We start from the raw sequence: 16,963 nt of genomic DNA, 5'->3' as shown, positions 1-16,963 counted from the left end.
CATAAAAATAAGTCAAAATAAGTCGAGAGCAGTTTCGATAATATATCCCTCCGATACTTAAGTCAGTACTCAAGTTGAGTAATTCGAATAATCGAATAAATTAGATAAATTATATTTTATTTATTATTTAGTATGCATTAAGTATATGTATGTGATCTCTTTTTATAGCGGGTGCCTAAGTAAGAAAAGACGTTGAAGCGAGAAGTGATTATCATAACCCAACGACCTCAAGTCGTTATACTCATCCATTACCTTAGTTTTGCTAATTTAGCTTAGCCATATGTCTTTGATCAATAACTTGGACATGTGGTGAGAGAGCCCTTGTTATGTGGATGGTAGTAATGATAGCGTAGAGTGCTGATAAGTCAGCCACATAAGATGTCAACGGGGCAACCACATCACTCTTACTCTAACACATGGCCCTCGCTTCTCGAGTTAAGGAGCATCACATATAATTAGTCGGGAAGTGTAGTCCGATTGGTATCTGCGATCTATTTAAGAGATGATGGAATTTTTGACTCGGGCCATTCAACTCGATAGGTTCAAACTGGGTGACTTGACTCTGTGAACCCAACTTGAGTTGCTCGACTTGATAAACCCAACTTTAGTTGCCCGACTCGATAAGCCTAACTTGACACATTTGTCTTAGTAGTGTCGACGTAGCATATTGGCTAAGTACCCAAACTCGACATATTCCTAGCTAGGCATGATAGCACATAAAGAAGTTACAACCAGACATGGTAGTATACAAACAGTCGATAGGGCTACATGTATTGGTGCCAAGGGCCAAAAAGGCCAAGCATGACAATGACTAATAGAGTTGTGTTTAATGGCGCCACGGGCTAGAGAGGCTAGGCACGATGATGCATAGAGGCTGATAGGGCCACATGCAGTGGTGTCAAGGATTGGAGAGGCTAAGCACGATGATGCACATAGGGCCAATGTGTAGTGGCGCCAGAGGTCGGAGAGGCCAGGCATGATGGTGCACATAGGGCTAATTGGGGCAATTGCCATATGTGCTCCTTCCTTAGACGGGTGAGAGAATCTAAACAGATCAAAAAAGATCTAATACTCGATCATACATTAAAACCACCCACTATCGAAGAAAAATGTGGAACAGTAGTTTCTAGCAACGTGGCCTTTCCATAGGTAGTGGTGGATTCGATATGATTTTTTTGATAATTTGAATAACCATTGAGCTATTAGGATTGTACTATATGTACTTAATAATGTTGGATAATGTCATATGTCCCACTCTCAAATATGAGAGCTGAACAAGTAATTGGTAAGTATCATCTTTAACCTTTGTAAATTATTTTTTACTATCTCAAATATTCCTCATCTTATCTTGTAATTAGAAATTCTATGAACAACACCCTTACGGCTTCAAAGCAACCTCAATTTTCAAAGGTCTGCAATATCATCCTCAGCCTCATCCTTCAACGCCTTGGACTTGGATTAGTTATCAACCTCATCATCATCTTTGGTGCAGGTAACAAATGCTTCAATCTCGGAAGGAGATAAGTTTGAATAGTTGGTACTACTAGCTCGATTAGGAGCATTGCTTCAATTCTCTATGCTAAATAGAAAGGGGATTCCTTAGTATATGTTTTTGGGGTAGTTCGATAAACCCATAATATATTCAAAAGTTTATCTACCCATGCATCATTAGCTCTTAAGACTTTTTTATTTAATCCATCTAGCATGACTCGGTTAGTTATCTTGGCCTAACTATTAGCCTACGAATAAGCCATTGAGCTGAATCTCAAAAGAATTCCAAAGAAATCATAAAATTTCTCTTTATTGAACCGCGTTTCATTATTAGTGATTAGCACTCTCAACACTCCAAATTGAGATATGATGCTCTTCCAAACGAACCTTTCAACCTGCTTCTCTATAATCGATACTAATAACTTGACTTAAGTTCATTTAGTGAAATAGTCTACCTTGATCACCGGATGCTTTCTTTACCCTATGGTTAGTAGAAAAGGTTTGAGTATATCCAGTCCTCACTCGATAAAGAATAAGGTTGGATCGGCTATGATTAATTTTAGAATAGGTAACCTTTAGACTCAAGCATTACACTAGCATTTGTTACAACATCAAACGTATTCCTCGACATTTTGCTTGAGGGTTAGCTAATAATAGTCCTATCGTAGAATCTTGAAAGTCATTGTACTAATGTGTTATATGCAAGCCTCCTCATGGATCTTGAACAGTACATGAATGACCTCAACAGGATAGAAACAACACAGCAGGGGATGTAATAAGGACATAGACCACGTAGTACCATGCTTGATGCGTGCACACTTTTTTTTGCTTCGATTAGCTCATTAACAAAAATCTTAGTTTTCATATATTTAATAATATTTCTCATCAAAGTGGCTTTAGAATAGTAGTTGTCATCTAATCCTTATGTAAATTCTTTTGAGTTAAGACTTTTATGGTGATCCCACTAGATGGTATAGGATATTTGTCGATGGGTCCAGTATCATGTTATCCTTTCTTGGGATTTACTGAATGCTAAATATCATGATATTAATTATTAGTATTGGAAAATCTGATCAGAGCATCATATGTATAGTGGAAGAACAGAAAATAAAAAGTACAAATTTTTCAAAAAAAAATATCTCCTCGTCATGCGAAGATTGGTACACAAAACATAAAATCGAAAACCGCACGTATCAAGTGAGATTTATTATCTAGGGATATCATATATACTTGAAAAATCTCAGATCTACAGGGGTAGATGAAGGATGTCAACTATCCTCCTCTCTAGCAGTGATTCACATAGTAGATACAACGAAGATGCTCCTTAAATCACTGCATTATCTTTCTCTCCACGTGCACCACATGATCAATAAGGGGTCGACCTTTCTTGCTATCCATACACCCTCAACTGAGGTTGTCGACCAAGAGGTGACTAGCCTATGCCATCTTTTGGGCCCATTTATTTATAAAGGTTCCTACCATTTAACATTAATGGATTATGTTTTATTGGGTATTAGATCCCTATCCAATTATCCAAACCTCTTGGATTAATGGATTTTTACTCAATAATCTCTTATTGGCTCTTATTGGATCTTATCCACAAGATCCAATAATTCAGAGCTTACCAGATATCTAATAAGATAGGAGCTCCAACGGATATCTCATATCTGAGCCTCTACTTATCGCAACACATACCATATGAATGGACAGTCACCTCTAGAGTAACTTACGATGAATCTATCCGGTTATCTCGATGTCTCTCTCGAGTAACTTACGATTGAGATTATTTAACGTCTATATTTAAAGGTGAATCGATTTTATTATCATGATCTTATCACGATCTGATTCTCATTGGACATCATAATTTATACAACATATAAAATAAAATGAAAAAATATCAATAAATAATTATAAGAAAAAAAAACTATGTAGCGTGTCACACGTGTCATCAGTCACGTGATTGGCTTCCAAGTGACTAGCAATTAATTGTTTTATTAGTTATTAATTTCTTACGATGAATATTAATTATAATAAAATATTTTTTTTTAATTAAAATATTGTATATTTGAAGCATTACATTAATTGGTTTTCTAGCATGATTAGTTTAATTTTGTTGACAAATAAAAAAATAAACCATCAAGTTTAGAAAAAATATTAAATTTTTCGAAGAGTAGAAGCGTAGAACAAATAATCATGAGCTTCATTATTTATTTATATTCTTTTTTTTCTTGTTAAGACAAGCTTAATGAGCCAATCCATTTTTATCACCAAAGCGGGAGCAACGTGAAACTTATCTCCTGTAATTTTTCACTATTACACTATAAAATCTAATACTTGTAGAGGGGTCTAAATATGTATGAAAAACAACAACTATCCATGTATAAGGATTTATCCTCGAAAGAGCTCCTCTTTATATCCCATTAATTGTAAAGAATATGTTTTGAGTGAATTTTCAATTATTATCAATGATATCAATTTTTTAAAAAAAAAGTTCTATGTTGTATCTTGTTAATTATACGTTTTTTCATATATTGTCGACTACATATGAAAATATTTGATCCTTTCGTCCACTTTCTTTTCTTTTAAGCATATCTTTCCTTGTATCAAGATCTTTACGGGGAATCAATGATATTGAATATTCAACCCCTAGGAGAAGAATAAGGTATATAATGTTCATCTCACTCTAGGAAACTACTTAATGTTGATTCATTTTCTCTCAAGTTACTTTAATACTTATTTGTTATATTCACATACAAAAACCTAAGCATCAAAATAAAATTATCTCTTTAATAATTTAGATTATTAGGGTTCAACTCACAAAAATAAATTTTTTTTATGAGGGTAAAACTAAGTACATTGAATCTAAAATTCTTTCTTAATTCGTAGAGAAAGATAGAGAAACACGAGTTTATGTTAAAAGACAATGACAACGACAAAGGAAAAATTATAAATATTATTTTTTTTTTCATGAAATCAAAAGATGCACTGTAACGAATATTTTCTTTCATGAAAAGATTCTGTAAATTAGATGATGTTAAGGTTGAAACATCCATAATGTGAATCGATTTAGTGAACTTTAACAATACCATAAAGGAATAAGAGGATTTGTCTACCTGCAATTGATACAATCCAAGGAAAATGATATGTGCAATTAAATTATCTGAAAGGACAATATTGTTTTTCACAAGAATTGGAAGGAGGACAACAACAACAACAACAACAACAAAAAAAGGATGGTCAAGAGGAAATCTCCAGCAAAGTCTTTCCAGTTGAATTTATGGGTCTTGGTTCAATTCAAAACATGGAATTCAACATGATCAACACAGGAGTTGACTAATAACATGAAGTCATTGTTCCAAATTGATTGAACCATGACTCATCAAGATCAAGACAAAGCTTAGATCTTTTTGTCTTCCTTTCCAATAAGTTCAAAAGAAGAAGAAGAAGAAGAAGAAGATATTTCTTGTCGATGTTTCGGATTAATGTTTCAGATAGTTAATCTATTTTTACCTACTCCAAGTCATATATGCAGAATAGTAATTATTCTTGAGAATCAGTAGAAGAAAACTTAATATTTGTGTTTTAATAACCATTTTCTTTTTTATGAGTTTTTCTCTATATCACATCGTGCATTTTCCGTAAATTAATAAGGTAAGCGATTTTCCATAAAATAAAATAAAATAAAATAAAATAAAAACATTTCTAGTGACTCTTCTCATCATACTCAAATATCTGTTATATTGGGACTACCCATTATCACTTTCAAAGGTTAATTTTATTATTATATCGATAATTAGTCTTAGTGTGGAGATTTAAGAGTGAATAAACCAAAAGAAGCTCCAAGTATGTGTATTTGATGAGTTAAATTGATGCCAACATATTAAATTTTAAAGTAATATTAATATATATATATATATATAAATAAATCAATTTAATCTAATTGAATAGAATTAGAATCAATAATATTTATAAAATTAAGTTTATATTATTTATAATTTTGAACATTTGAGTCGGTTTGAATCGATTAAAGTTTTATGATAGTAAATTTAATATCTTTTAGATTAAACTTGATTTTGTTATAATCGATCGAATCAATTTGATTCATAATCGATTCGTATTTCCTGGCTCGATCTGAACATTCCGGCCTCAGCCGCTTCATCTCCTGTTCTAGTTTGATGGGTTGAGGCTTTGCGTGCGCGAATGATAGTAGCTGAGTTGGAAGCGTTAATGCTTACTTCAAATTAGTCTCTTTTGCCATCCCACCACGTCGATGGCAGGACCGGTTCTGCCGGACCCCCGCGCTCGCGAACCGGGCTTTGCTCTCCTCCTTCGTCCCCCACCCATTGGCACGTGTCCCGATTTCCAGCCGTCGCATCTGGCGGGCCCCGAATTCCGGCCCTCCTCTACTATAAATTGGCGGGAGTTCCCATCGAAACAAGTACATCAAAGGGAGGAGGCCCGAGAAAGGAGAGAAGAAGAAGAAGACCCTGTTCTTCTCTCCCTCCTCCTTGCACCCTACCAGCCTCACATCCTTCTTCTAGGAGGATGGCCACCGGTTACAATGGAGTCGCCACCAAGTCCGTGTCGCTGGAGGACATCAAGAACGAGACCGTCGATCTTGTTAGATGTTTCTCGGACTCTTTTAGCTTCTTCGCTTTTCCAGTTGCCATGACATCGCTTCTTCACCTGGTAGACTTACTTGCTTCCTCTTCGCTTCCTTTCAGGAGAAGGTTCCCGTGAGCGAGGTCTTTGAGCATCTGAAATGTAGCCAGGAAGGGCTCACCGCCGAGGAGGGCGAGGACCGACTGCAGATCTTTGGCCCCAACAAGCTCGAGGAGAAGACGGTCGGTGCATGGATACTACTGCGACAAACTTCACCTTTCATCTTCTTTCACCTTGCAGCTAATCCATACGTCCCCTGTTCTTGAAATGATGACAGGAGAGCAAGTTCCTCAAGTTCTTAGGATTCATGTGGAATCCGCTGTCGTGGGTCATGGAGATCGCTGCCATCATGGCCATCGTCTTGGCTAACGGAGGGGTAACGATTCTGTGTCTTGTGTATCTTATATATATCTCCATGATTGCTGAGAGAAGGTTTTCGGAAGAAGCGGTAATCATTTGCATGCATGCATTCATGCAAACAGGGTGAGCCACCGGACTGGCAGGACTTCGTCGGAATCGTCGTTCTCCTCATCATAAACTCCACCATCAGCTTCATCGAGGAGAACAACGCAGGCAATGCCGCCGCCGCCCTCATGGCTGGCCTCGCCCCTAAGACTAAGGTCTTCCACCGCGGTTCCATGAGTTCCTGCGTCTATTGCGGATTGCGTCGACTTAACGGGTCGGTTGATCGGTGGCAGGTGCTGAGGGATGGGAAGTGGTCGGAGCAGGAGGCTGCGATCCTCGTCCCCGGTGACATCATCAGCATCAAGCTGGGTGATATCATCCCTGCCGACGCCCGCCTCCTCGAGGGCGACCCGCTCAAGATCGACCAGTCGGCGCTCACCGGCGAGTCCCTCCCTGTGACCAAGAACCCAGGCGATGAGATATTCTCCGGTTCCACATGCAAGCAAGGAGAGATCGAGGCCGTCGTCATCGCCACCGGCGTCCACACCTTCTTTGGAAAGGCCGCCCACCTCGTCGACAGCACCAACAACGTAGGCCACTTCCAGAAGGTGCTCACCGCCATTGGAAACTTCTGCATTTGCTCGATCGCCTTCGGCATGCTCGTCGAGATCATCGTCATGTACCCGATCCAGCACCGGCGATACAGGGACGGCATCGACAACCTCCTGGTGCTGCTCATCGGCGGAATTCCCATCGCCATGCCCACTGTGCTGTCGGTGACGATGGCCATCGGGTCCCACCGTCTGTCAGAGCAAGGGGCAATTACCAAGAGGATGACGGCCATCGAGGAGATGGCCGGCATGGACGTGCTTTGCAGTGATAAGACTGGTACCCTTACCCTCAACAAGCTCACCGTCGACAAGAGCCTGATCGAGGTGACGCCTACATCTCCGACCTCAATTAATTCTTGACGTGATCCAGTGCGAATTAGCATGATCTTCTATCGGTTCGCTACAGGTGTTCGTGAAGGACATGGATAAGGATACGGTAGTCCTGTACGCTGCAAGGGCCTCCAGGGTTGAGAACCAGGACGCCATTGATGCCTGCATTGTCGGGATGCTGGCCGACCCCAAGGAGGTAGGAAGGGGTTCATGTTACATAGTTACGAGCGATAGAATGCTTCCTTTTTATCTGATTCGATCACATCCATGATCTTTCACAGGCACGAGCTGGAATCCAGGAACTCCACTTTCTGCCCTTCAATCCAGTAGAGAAGCGCACTGCCATCACATACGTCGATTCGAAAGGCAAATGGCATCGCGCGAGCAAAGGCGCTCCTGAGCAGGTAAACGGGTTCGATCTTCTGGAATGTATTCATTATACGAACTCTTAGCACCATCATGAATTCGCTTCTATCTCACGCATGCATCAGATCATTGACCTCTGCAACATGAAAGAGGACGCCCGGAAGAAGGTCCATGCCATGATCGGCAAGTTCGCCGACCGCGGCCTCCGCGCTCTGGGTGTGGCAAGGCAGGAGGTGCCCGAGGCGAGCAAGGAGAGTGCCGGCGCTCCATGGCAATTCATGGGTCTGTTGCCCCTCTTCGATCCCCCGAGGCATGACAGTGCCGAGACCATCCGCCGTGCGCTCAACCTGGGTGTCAATGTCAAGATGATCACGGGCGACCAGCTTGCCATTGCCAAAGAGACCGGGCGTAGGCTCGGCATGGGCACCAACATGTATCCGTCCTCCACCCTCCTCGGCGAGAAGAACGATGACACCACCGGCCTCCCCATCGATGACCTCATCGAGAAGGCTGATGGCTTTGCCGGAGTCTTCCCCGGTAAGAATAATAGTACCTCCCCCACTGCATTGTGTGGAGGATCTATCTGATCTCCGATGGATTAATGGTGAGACGTTCCTACAGAGCACAAGTACGAGATAGTGAGGAGGCTACAGGAGAAGAAGCACATCTGTGGCATGACAGGGGACGGCGTCAACGACGCACCAGCTCTGAAGAAGGCGGACATCGGCATCGCAGTGGCAGACGCGACGGACGCCGCACGCAGTGCTTCGGACATCGTGCTCACGGAGCCCGGTCTGAGTGTGATCGTGAGCGCAGTGCTGACGAGCCGCGCCATCTTCCAGCGGATGAAGAACTACACCATCTACGCCGTCTCCATCACCATCCGCATCGTGCTCGGCTTCATGCTCGTCGCCCTCATCTGGCGCTTCGACTTCTCCCCCTTCATGGTCCTCGTCATCGCCATCCTCAACGATGGCACCATCATGACCATCTCCAAGGACCGAGTCAAGGCCTCCCCACTGCCCGACTCATGGAAGCTCCGGGAGATCTTCGCCACCGGCATCGTTCTCGGTGCTTACCTTGCAATCATGACCGTGGTCTTCTTCTACGTTGCTCACGACACCGATTTCTTCTCCGTGAGTAACTATACCAAAAGGAAATTAAATGGATAGGCAGGCAAAAGCAGAGAACCCGTTGATGATCTCCACCTTTAACGGTGCAGGAAGCGTTCGGTGTGAGGTCAATCAAGGACCACAGTGATGAGCTGACCGCAGCGCTGTATCTGCAAGTGAGCATCATCAGTCAAGCACTCATCTTCGTCACCCGGTCCAGGAGTTGGTCCTTCGTGGAGCGCCCCGGTCTCTTGCTAGTCTTTGCCTTCATCGCTGCCCAGTTGGTGAGCTTCGCATCCTCCACGCACGCAGAATTACTCCTAGAGTCTCTCATCGATGGGCATCCATCCCCTTGTAGGTGGCTACTGTCATCGCGGTGTATGCCTCGTGGGGGTTTGCCAGGATCCAGGGCATCGGATGGGGGTGGGCTGGGGTCATTTGGCTCTACAGCCTCATCACCTACTTCCCTCTCGACGTTCTCAAGTTCATCATTCGCTACGCTCTGAGTGGAAGAGCCTGGGACAACTTTCTCCAGAACAAGGTTAACCGTCTCTTCTCTTCTCCGGAACTGCCGACGATTGATGTCTAATGGCTACTCGTAACAATGCAGACGGCCTTCACCTCGAAGAAGGATTACGGGAAGGGTGAGAGAGAGGCACAGTGGGCGCTGGCTCAGCGCACCCTGCATGGCCTACAGCTGCCCCCAGACACCTCGGGCCTGTTCGACGACAACAACAACTACAGGGAGTTGTCTGAGATCGCGGAGCAGGCCAAGAGGCGAGCCGAGGTTGCAAGGTGAAGTCACACACTCCAAGATATGCTAGAATTCTACACCGATAGAGAAGAGAGGTATTTGTTCGATTAAGAACATAGAGATTTACAAAGGGCGATGTTTTTGGTGCAGGCTTCGGGAGCTGCACACGCTCAAGGGGCATGTCGAGTCCGTGGTGAAGCTCAAGGGACTGGACATCGAGGGCATGCCGCAGCATTACACTCTGTGAGGAGCTGCCGCCGGATAGCCGGATGTTGTTCGAGTCATGAAGGATGGTGGTTGTGGTCTATCTTCTCAAGGAAGGGTTTTGGTAACTCGATATAGCTTATGCAAACGGTGGAGAGATCGCCGGAATCCGCGCAAGGATGTGTAGGCTGTTTATTTTAGTACATTGGAGTAGAAGATGAAATTTTGCTCTCTTTCTTGCTGCTTTATTGCCTCTCCAACTTTGCACATACACACTCACTCTTTGGACTAAAGCATAAAGGCCACAAGAGAAAAGGTAATCATCAGGAATGCATAAATTATATCGTAAAACTGGAATATGTTTGTATAAATAAATGAACACCCCCCAATGAAAGTTTCTCACTCGAGCCAGAATAGAAGAAATTTCAAAACAATGAAACACACTCGAGGAAGAATGAGTTGAGATCTTTTGGTAAAAGGACTCAATTTCTCCTGCAAAGCCATACTAGAAACATACAAACAGGTGCAGTTGGCAACATCACTATAATCCAAATTGCTTCTGATTGAAGAGGCTTGTCTATTTCTCCAAAAATAACCCACCCATTTGTTTGCAGCAACACACTTCTTTTATACTTATCCTACACAAATACATATCTCATTCCGAGCTTGCAGATGGAAAACAATTTATATTTTTAGTAGTCCTATAAAATAATGATCAATGTTTGTGATCAACAGAGTAAGCTCCATCATGCCCACAACCGAAAAGTTGAATATTTGTCACATTCAAGATGAAATTATATCAAACATTTGAATTCAACAAAAAGCATCTACATCTCATCTCTTCGATGATATTAGCTAGTAAAAACTTTTAGATCAAGCTTTGCGCACAATAACATGACGTTCCCTCTTATACTCCACCTCATCTCTTTGATGCATAATTAAGAGAGCTCTCCTCACCTGAAATATTTAGCAGATATTAGGAGTTGAGTAACTCAAGGAATTTACAAAAGATTTGCATGCAAATTGAGTTCCTTACTATGGACTCATTCATGCCCATTCTCGCAAGCTCATCTATGAGACGCCTTTCTGATATGTGGCTTCCGATGCCCATTCTTCTTTTTATTTGTGCCTCGGCTTGCTATTCATGGGGTTGAAAGTGTTATTTAAGAGATCCAATAAATTTGATAGAAACTAGAAGCAAACAGGCCTGTTTTATACCTTGATTTCGTTTGCAATCTCAGGAGTTAAATTCAAATGCTCATTTATTCCAGAACGAGCAGCATCCATTGTGGAAACATTGAACAACCTGAATGCCTCTTCCACATGCTCTTGGGTAGCAACAGAAGTCCTGAATTCATGAATGATATTACATATAACACAAACATATACTTTCACCTTAACTAATAACACAAATATATATATATACATATATATATATATGTATGATACTTACAATCTCATCTTAGCTAGAGATTCACTCAAACGTATTATTGCCTCAAGCTGCCTGACAGTAATTGGAACTGCAGCAGCTTTTCCAGTCTCATTGGCCTGCTGCCTCATTCTCTACAGTCACATGTAACTACTAGTATAAGGTAATTCAAACCTGCAGAATGATCCAGTTCCAGACAGCAAGTGCATCATGATCTTGAATTAACTATACCATACCTGCCTGATCTCTACATACTTGTTTTGTAACATTTCAGCAGCCTTTTCTGATAGCTGTGGATGGCATGTGACCCGGCAGTACTCAATGTACCTTTTATAAATCTTAAGTTAGCAAATATCTTTTCATATTTCTGGAGAACAATCAGAATATTAAGTAAATGTAACTTCCCATCCACGATAATCACAGAAATAGCATACATACCTTTTCAGCCAATTTTCTCCCTCAGTAGCATTGGTGCTTTTGGAGGCCGCAGCACCACTAGCATGAACTTTAATAATATGACTAGCAATTTTCTGCCAAAAGGAATTAGTGTCAGGAGTAAAATTTAATAAGCAACTTGAGCACAACTTCAAATCAATGTGAACCTTGTCTTGGTCATATTCTCTGATATCTTTCACAATGAAGATCAGGTCAAATCTGGATAGGATGGTCGTCTGCAAATCAATGTTATCCTGTGCAGTCTGCAAGAAGGTAGAACTTGTAAACAAAAGATGTGTGAAGCCATGTTCAATAAACTAATTAAAAAAATATTATAGAAACCAACTAACACACCTTAAGATCATCATAGCGCCCAGATGGAGGATTAGCAGCTGCAAGTACAGATGTTCTTGAGTTGAGTACTGTTGTAATTCCTGCTTTGGCAATAGAAATAGTTTGCTGCTCCATGGCTTCATGAATAGCAACTCTGAAGAAAAGGAATGCTCAGTTCTATATCAGAACAAAGTTCTGAAAACAGAATCAAGAAAAATGAAGCACGGCGTCAAAATAAAAATGTAACCTGAATTGAGCTTGTAATATATTTTACCTATCTTCAGGCCTCATTTTGTCAAATTCATCAATACAAACTACTCCACCATCAGCCAAAACCATGGCACCTCCTTCAAGATAAAATTCACGCTGAAAGCACATTGCATTCAACTTTTAGTTAGGATAACTATTGTAATTGCAAGTTCTTAGTCCCATACTAACTATGCCCAGAAAACTAAAACCAATTTAGAGATCAAGTAATGCATTAATATTAGAGCCTGTAGACTTACTGAGCTACTGTCACGAATCACGGATGCAGTTAGACCAGCAGCAGACGAACCTTTTCCTGAAGTATAAACAGCCACTGGAGCTGTTTTCTCGACAAACTTGAGAAACTAGCAAACATGAAAATTCATTAAAAGCAAGGTATATCTGGTGTACTAAAAGAGAACTTGTAATAACTGCAAATCCAGAGGAACTGGATATCTGTAATAGTTTAGAAAATTTTAATCAACAAGAAGAAAAGGACTCTTCGTTTTTATGATGTTTACATCTTTAACTGTTTTTGATGGCTGCAATGATCTAATTATGGTGTTAAAACAGCAAATATTCACATCAGCATCGATAAGGCCATAGGATCAATAAAATTTCCAAACAAGTTCACAAAAAGGAAAAGCTTATTACTAGTTTTACCAATAACTATATACACGAATTTCAATGCTCTTTACTTAACTAGGGGTATCGCTTCGCACAAAGCTTAATGGTGGTAAAACATCCAAAGACAAACCCAAATGGTTAAGACATTACGGCTTTTTTGTGTAGTTGTATAAAAAGACTCGACTCATTTTTTGACATCTTGAAGAGTCCATTTAATAATAAATCAAGTCAATATACACATTTTCAAAAAATAAAACCTCAAATGCTTCCCGTATAGTATAAAGCATATGCTGCACATAAACATGATAGCTCATGCTAAATAACTCGTCAAAAATTTATGTATGATAAATTTATAATGATGTCATGATTCCTTGAAAGACCACCTTGGGCTAATTCTTCAAACTATGGTGAATAGAAGCTAATTATTGGTGACATAATAAATTCTACTATGGACAGCCTAATAATGAAAATATTAAGATCTTGTTGAAGAAATTATTTGAGAAAAAATCAAGTTAGACTCGAGTTTTGATGATGCACATAAAGATGCTAGCTTATGGTAAACAAATTGTTCGATGACTGATACATGATAAGTTTGTATGCACATCCCTTAATTATCTGAATGACCACCTTGTTCTTCTCATCAAAATTATGCATAGCATCTAATCAGGAGTGACTATACGAATTCAGAACATACAGTTGTCAAAAGCTAAGTTGCATCTACTATCCAGAATGTCAACCTGTGATTTTGCTGTAGATGGATCACCCAGTAGCAAGACATGGATGTCTCCCCTTAACTGTACGCCATCTGGTAGCCTCTGCATTATTTGGCAAAAAGAATATCTAGATACCTTTGAGATCTTATTTCATTTGCTTATAGGATGATAAGTTGCACTGTTGTACCTTCTTTGAACCCCCAAATAACAAACAAGCCAGAGCTTTCTTTACATCAGCATGGCCATAGATTGAAGGTCCAATCATTGAACATAACTTAGCATATGCATCAGGCCTTTGAGCAAACTCTTTGAATTCTAACTCCTAATTGAGAAAAAATTGATTATTAATTTTCAATCAACAGAAAGCAATTGCAGAAGCTTATTTTACTGGAGTTACCTCATCTAAGGTAAAGGTTGATGGACCAGAGGAATTTGTTTCACGGGTTTGTTCCAATCCGACAACTCTAATATAAGGTTGTTTAACTCCAACCGCACCTTTCTGACTGGAAGCACTAAAGAGTCAATGATCTAGAACTAAGAAATGAAAAAGGAAGGTACTAGAGTAAGAATTGACTGAATCCACTTCTTCCTTACGCTGCAGATGCTTGATAGATGCTATAGATGCCCATAACTGTCAGCCTTGTGCCAGGCACAATAGTCTGAACCAGGTGCCGATCTATGGATACAAGTGTATTTCTTGGCAGCTCTCCAGTTGGGACATCCTTGAAGACAATAAAAACATTGCAAATGAAACAAACTCTCAAACAAAAGCGGAAGTTGCCTATCCTCAAAGAACCAACATGATGATCGGTACTACATGAACTTGCTACTGGAAGAGAATTCCTGACCTCTGGATTCTCCTGCAGTTTGAGGGTCTGCAGGTCAACATACTTGCTCTTATCTGGTGCGACTATCCAAGGATCCAAAGGGCAAGGCTCTTCACCAGCCTGAGCAAAAGAAAATCCATCCAAAAAAAACAATTCGAGTGCAAATGAGAAAAACATGAAACAAGGAGCAGAAGGAAATGTTTTGATGATTGGGCACCTGAGGCACATGGTCACATGACCGGGGAACGATGGCACCTCCAAGCCCTGGTCGACAAGGCACAGTCTTGATGCTCTTGCAATTCTTGCACATCAGAGTTACGTATGTGGCCTTGGCCTTGACTCTAGAAGCAGCGATCGCAATCCCAGATATCTTAACAAGCCTGGACATGTACTCGGCCTAAAATCCACATTTAAACCAATACCAATTGTTCATAAAAGATAATTGGGAGAAGTCAAGAAGGCAGACGATAATTCGAGACAATAAGAACGAAACCAACCCCGACAGATCTCATGGAGACCGAACTCTCTTTGGAAGATAGAAAGACTTGCACCTCTCCTGTGATGGGCTCCTCCATCTCCCCTGTCTCGCCTGCAACCTTAGATCTCAGGCTCGCAAGCACCTCTGAGGCTGCGGTTTCGAACTAGTAGACAGAGAAGAGAACAAAAGGCGACTCCATTTCATCACGCAAACAACAGGAAATGGAATCCAAAACCCTAAAGAACGAACTCAAAATAAATGGGGATTCACGGGGAAAGCGGGTTATACCAGGGGGAGGAAATCGGCTGGAAACTTGCGGATCTTGTCGGAGAGCACGGCATCGAAGGCGTCGAGATCCTCCATGGCCACGGTGAGGTGGTCGGGACTATGGACGAGGCTCTCGCTGCGAGTTCGAGATCGGGGACACACGTTAGGGAGGATGCAAGCGACGAGGTTGGGATCCGAGGGGTAAGGGGGAGGGATTGGGAGGTTACCGGTAAGGGAAGTCGCCCTTCTCGCCATTGAATCCGCGTATGAACTCCTTGAACTTGCGGAGGGCGGTGTGGCGAGTGATGGATCCCTGATCGGGGTCTCCGCCGCCGCGGGGGAACTGCGCCTGGTCGCTGTAGAACACCGCCCCTTCATCCCACCCCGACATGATTCTCTCTTCCCTCCCTCTCTCTCTCTCTCTCTCTCTCTCCCTCAGACGACAGAGATTCTTAATTAAGGAACGGGCATTTGGGCGGGAAGGGGGAGATTTTGGCGGGAAGGGAATGTGGCGGGTGGGTTACTATAAGAAGAGGCCCAATTGGAGCCTTCGGCCCAAAGTAGTGTCGTTGGGATTGGCCCACAAGATCTGACCATCAATGTTCAAATATTTTATGATTTGAGAAAATTAATATCCTCAAAATTTATCGGATATAAAACTCTTAATCCTCACTACGTAAGCATATATTACTATTTGATTATTGTTTTAAGTATAAATTTTATCAACGAAAATTTTCAATAAGTCTCATGCATTATCACCAAACATATATTTTTTGTATGATCATTTAAATCGCATAGACTCTTAGAAATTTCATATTTTATTATACCAAATGTTGTAAATACATTATAAGTTTACAATAGAGATTGTTGCTTTTTGAAATGCATCAAATATGGCTACAAGCACTAAGCATGTTTATATTAAATTATGTATTGGTATAATACGATTGAAGATGTAAATCGTTTTTGTTTTATTTTTTATGTTTTCATAGTGTACGTAATATTTAGATCTTTATATATATCTAAAATCATATGATTATTTTTAGGATGAAATTATGAGAAAAAATGGCTAGTGATAAGGCATATTCTAAAGCCACCCTTGTGGCAACAATCAACGACCACGTCAGCACCAATATGGATCATTAAGATTGAGATGGTGCATCGCATCAATATGGCACCTCAGACTCAGCGATGGACAATCACATGTCCCACACTATTCGAGGCCATACGAGACAACGCCACATAGCATAAGGCTACTTCAAAAAGTTCGGAATGACGTCACGTGGTGTAGATTTATGCAGGTTAGTCGACACTCGCATAAGAGATACAAGCTACCGTATAAGGAGTTGACCGCTATTAACCGATCACGTATGATCGACCATCGTTCATGGGTATAAAAGTCAACCCTTTGATTGGCGTTAGGTGAAGCACTCGAGACATTTGACCCCTTTATCCGCACAATACTTCAAGTTTCGAAGGGGTCGAGTCGAAAAATCTCCCTTCTTACCTCGGCATATGTACAAGAGCAGTTATAAAGAAGCAAACCACTCACCACAAGAGAAAATCACATTCGAGATACGAGTGTCAAACTCTTGACCCGACACTAGCTTCCACCACCCGATCATCCATGTTGACAACCTTACGTATTCGGGATTGGACTAAGCTGTGCTGACACC

At 41.2% G+C, this 16,963-nt stretch overlaps 2 protein-coding genes across 3 annotated transcripts; one reads left to right on the top strand and one right to left on the bottom strand.

The window, feature by feature from the left end:
- The first annotated feature begins 5,928 nt into the window (after positions 1-5,928).
- On the top strand, positions 5,929-10,168 carry LOC135650498 (plasma membrane ATPase 4-like). Its single transcript, XM_065169896.1, has 13 exons — positions 5,929-6,111; positions 6,216-6,335; positions 6,431-6,529; positions 6,636-6,773; positions 6,852-7,493; positions 7,576-7,695; positions 7,781-7,903; positions 7,991-8,402; positions 8,487-9,001; positions 9,088-9,261; positions 9,336-9,518; positions 9,588-9,772; positions 9,882-10,168. Exons 1-13 carry the CDS (start codon positions 6,037-6,039, stop codon positions 9,976-9,978), a joined length of 2,883 nt encoding a protein of 960 aa, XP_065025968.1. The 5' UTR covers positions 5,929-6,036; the 3' UTR covers positions 9,979-10,168.
- A 370-nt stretch (positions 10,169-10,538) lies between these two features.
- LOC135651215 (DNA replication licensing factor MCM5-like) lies at positions 10,539-15,709 on the bottom strand. Of its 2 annotated transcripts, none has more exons than XM_065171130.1 (19): positions 15,518-15,709; positions 15,312-15,426; positions 15,043-15,186; positions 14,763-14,942; positions 14,567-14,665; positions 14,313-14,440; positions 14,116-14,230; positions 13,906-14,040; positions 13,743-13,820; positions 12,639-12,743; positions 12,407-12,498; positions 12,154-12,286; positions 11,967-12,062; positions 11,803-11,894; positions 11,601-11,691; positions 11,389-11,498; positions 11,154-11,283; positions 10,972-11,073; positions 10,539-10,892 (listed from the first exon to the last, which is right to left on the bottom strand). In XM_065171130.1, exons 1-19 carry the CDS (start codon positions 15,679-15,681, stop codon positions 10,809-10,811), a joined length of 2,193 nt encoding a protein of 730 aa, XP_065027202.1. In that variant the 5' UTR covers positions 15,682-15,709; the 3' UTR covers positions 10,539-10,808. The 2 variants fall into 2 exon arrangements, with proteins under 2 accessions (XP_065027202.1, XP_065027203.1); XM_065171131.1 differs by having other exon boundaries at positions 14,116-14,221.
- Between the last annotated feature and the right edge of the window lie 1,254 nt (positions 15,710-16,963).

This window comes from Musa acuminata, chromosome BXJ3-10 (genome assembly GCF_036884655.1).
Source record: "Musa acuminata AAA Group cultivar baxijiao chromosome BXJ3-10, Cavendish_Baxijiao_AAA, whole genome shotgun sequence".
In the NCBI taxonomy this organism is placed as follows: Eukaryota; Viridiplantae; Streptophyta; class Magnoliopsida; order Zingiberales; family Musaceae; genus Musa; species Musa acuminata.
The sequence above is the reverse complement of the archived record's forward strand: the minus strand, read 5'-3'. Positions and strand labels throughout refer to the sequence as shown.

Excerpts from the sequence above, each read along its gene's own strand:
- LOC135651215 (XM_065171130.1), bottom strand. The coding sequence starts at position 15,681 with ATGTCGGGGTGGGATGAAGGGGCGGTGTTCTACAGCGACCAGGCGCAG. Across the intron at positions 14,943-15,042 it reads TCTCCATGAGATCTGTCGGG|GCCGAGTACATGTCCAGGCT; the intron begins GTTGGTTTCGTT and ends TGTGGATTTTAG. Across the intron at positions 12,287-12,406 it reads AAAATGAGGCCTGAAGATAG|AGTTGCTATTCATGAAGCCA; the intron begins GTAAAATATATT and ends CCTTTTCTTCAG.
- LOC135650498 (XM_065169896.1), top strand. The coding sequence starts at position 6,037 with ATGGCCACCGGTTACAATGGAGTCGCCACCAAGTCCGTGTCGCTGGAG. Across the intron at positions 6,112-6,215 it reads AGAACGAGACCGTCGATCTT|GAGAAGGTTCCCGTGAGCGA; the intron begins GTTAGATGTTTC and ends GCTTCCTTTCAG. Across the intron at positions 9,002-9,087 it reads ACGACACCGATTTCTTCTCC|GAAGCGTTCGGTGTGAGGTC; the intron begins GTGAGTAACTAT and ends TTAACGGTGCAG.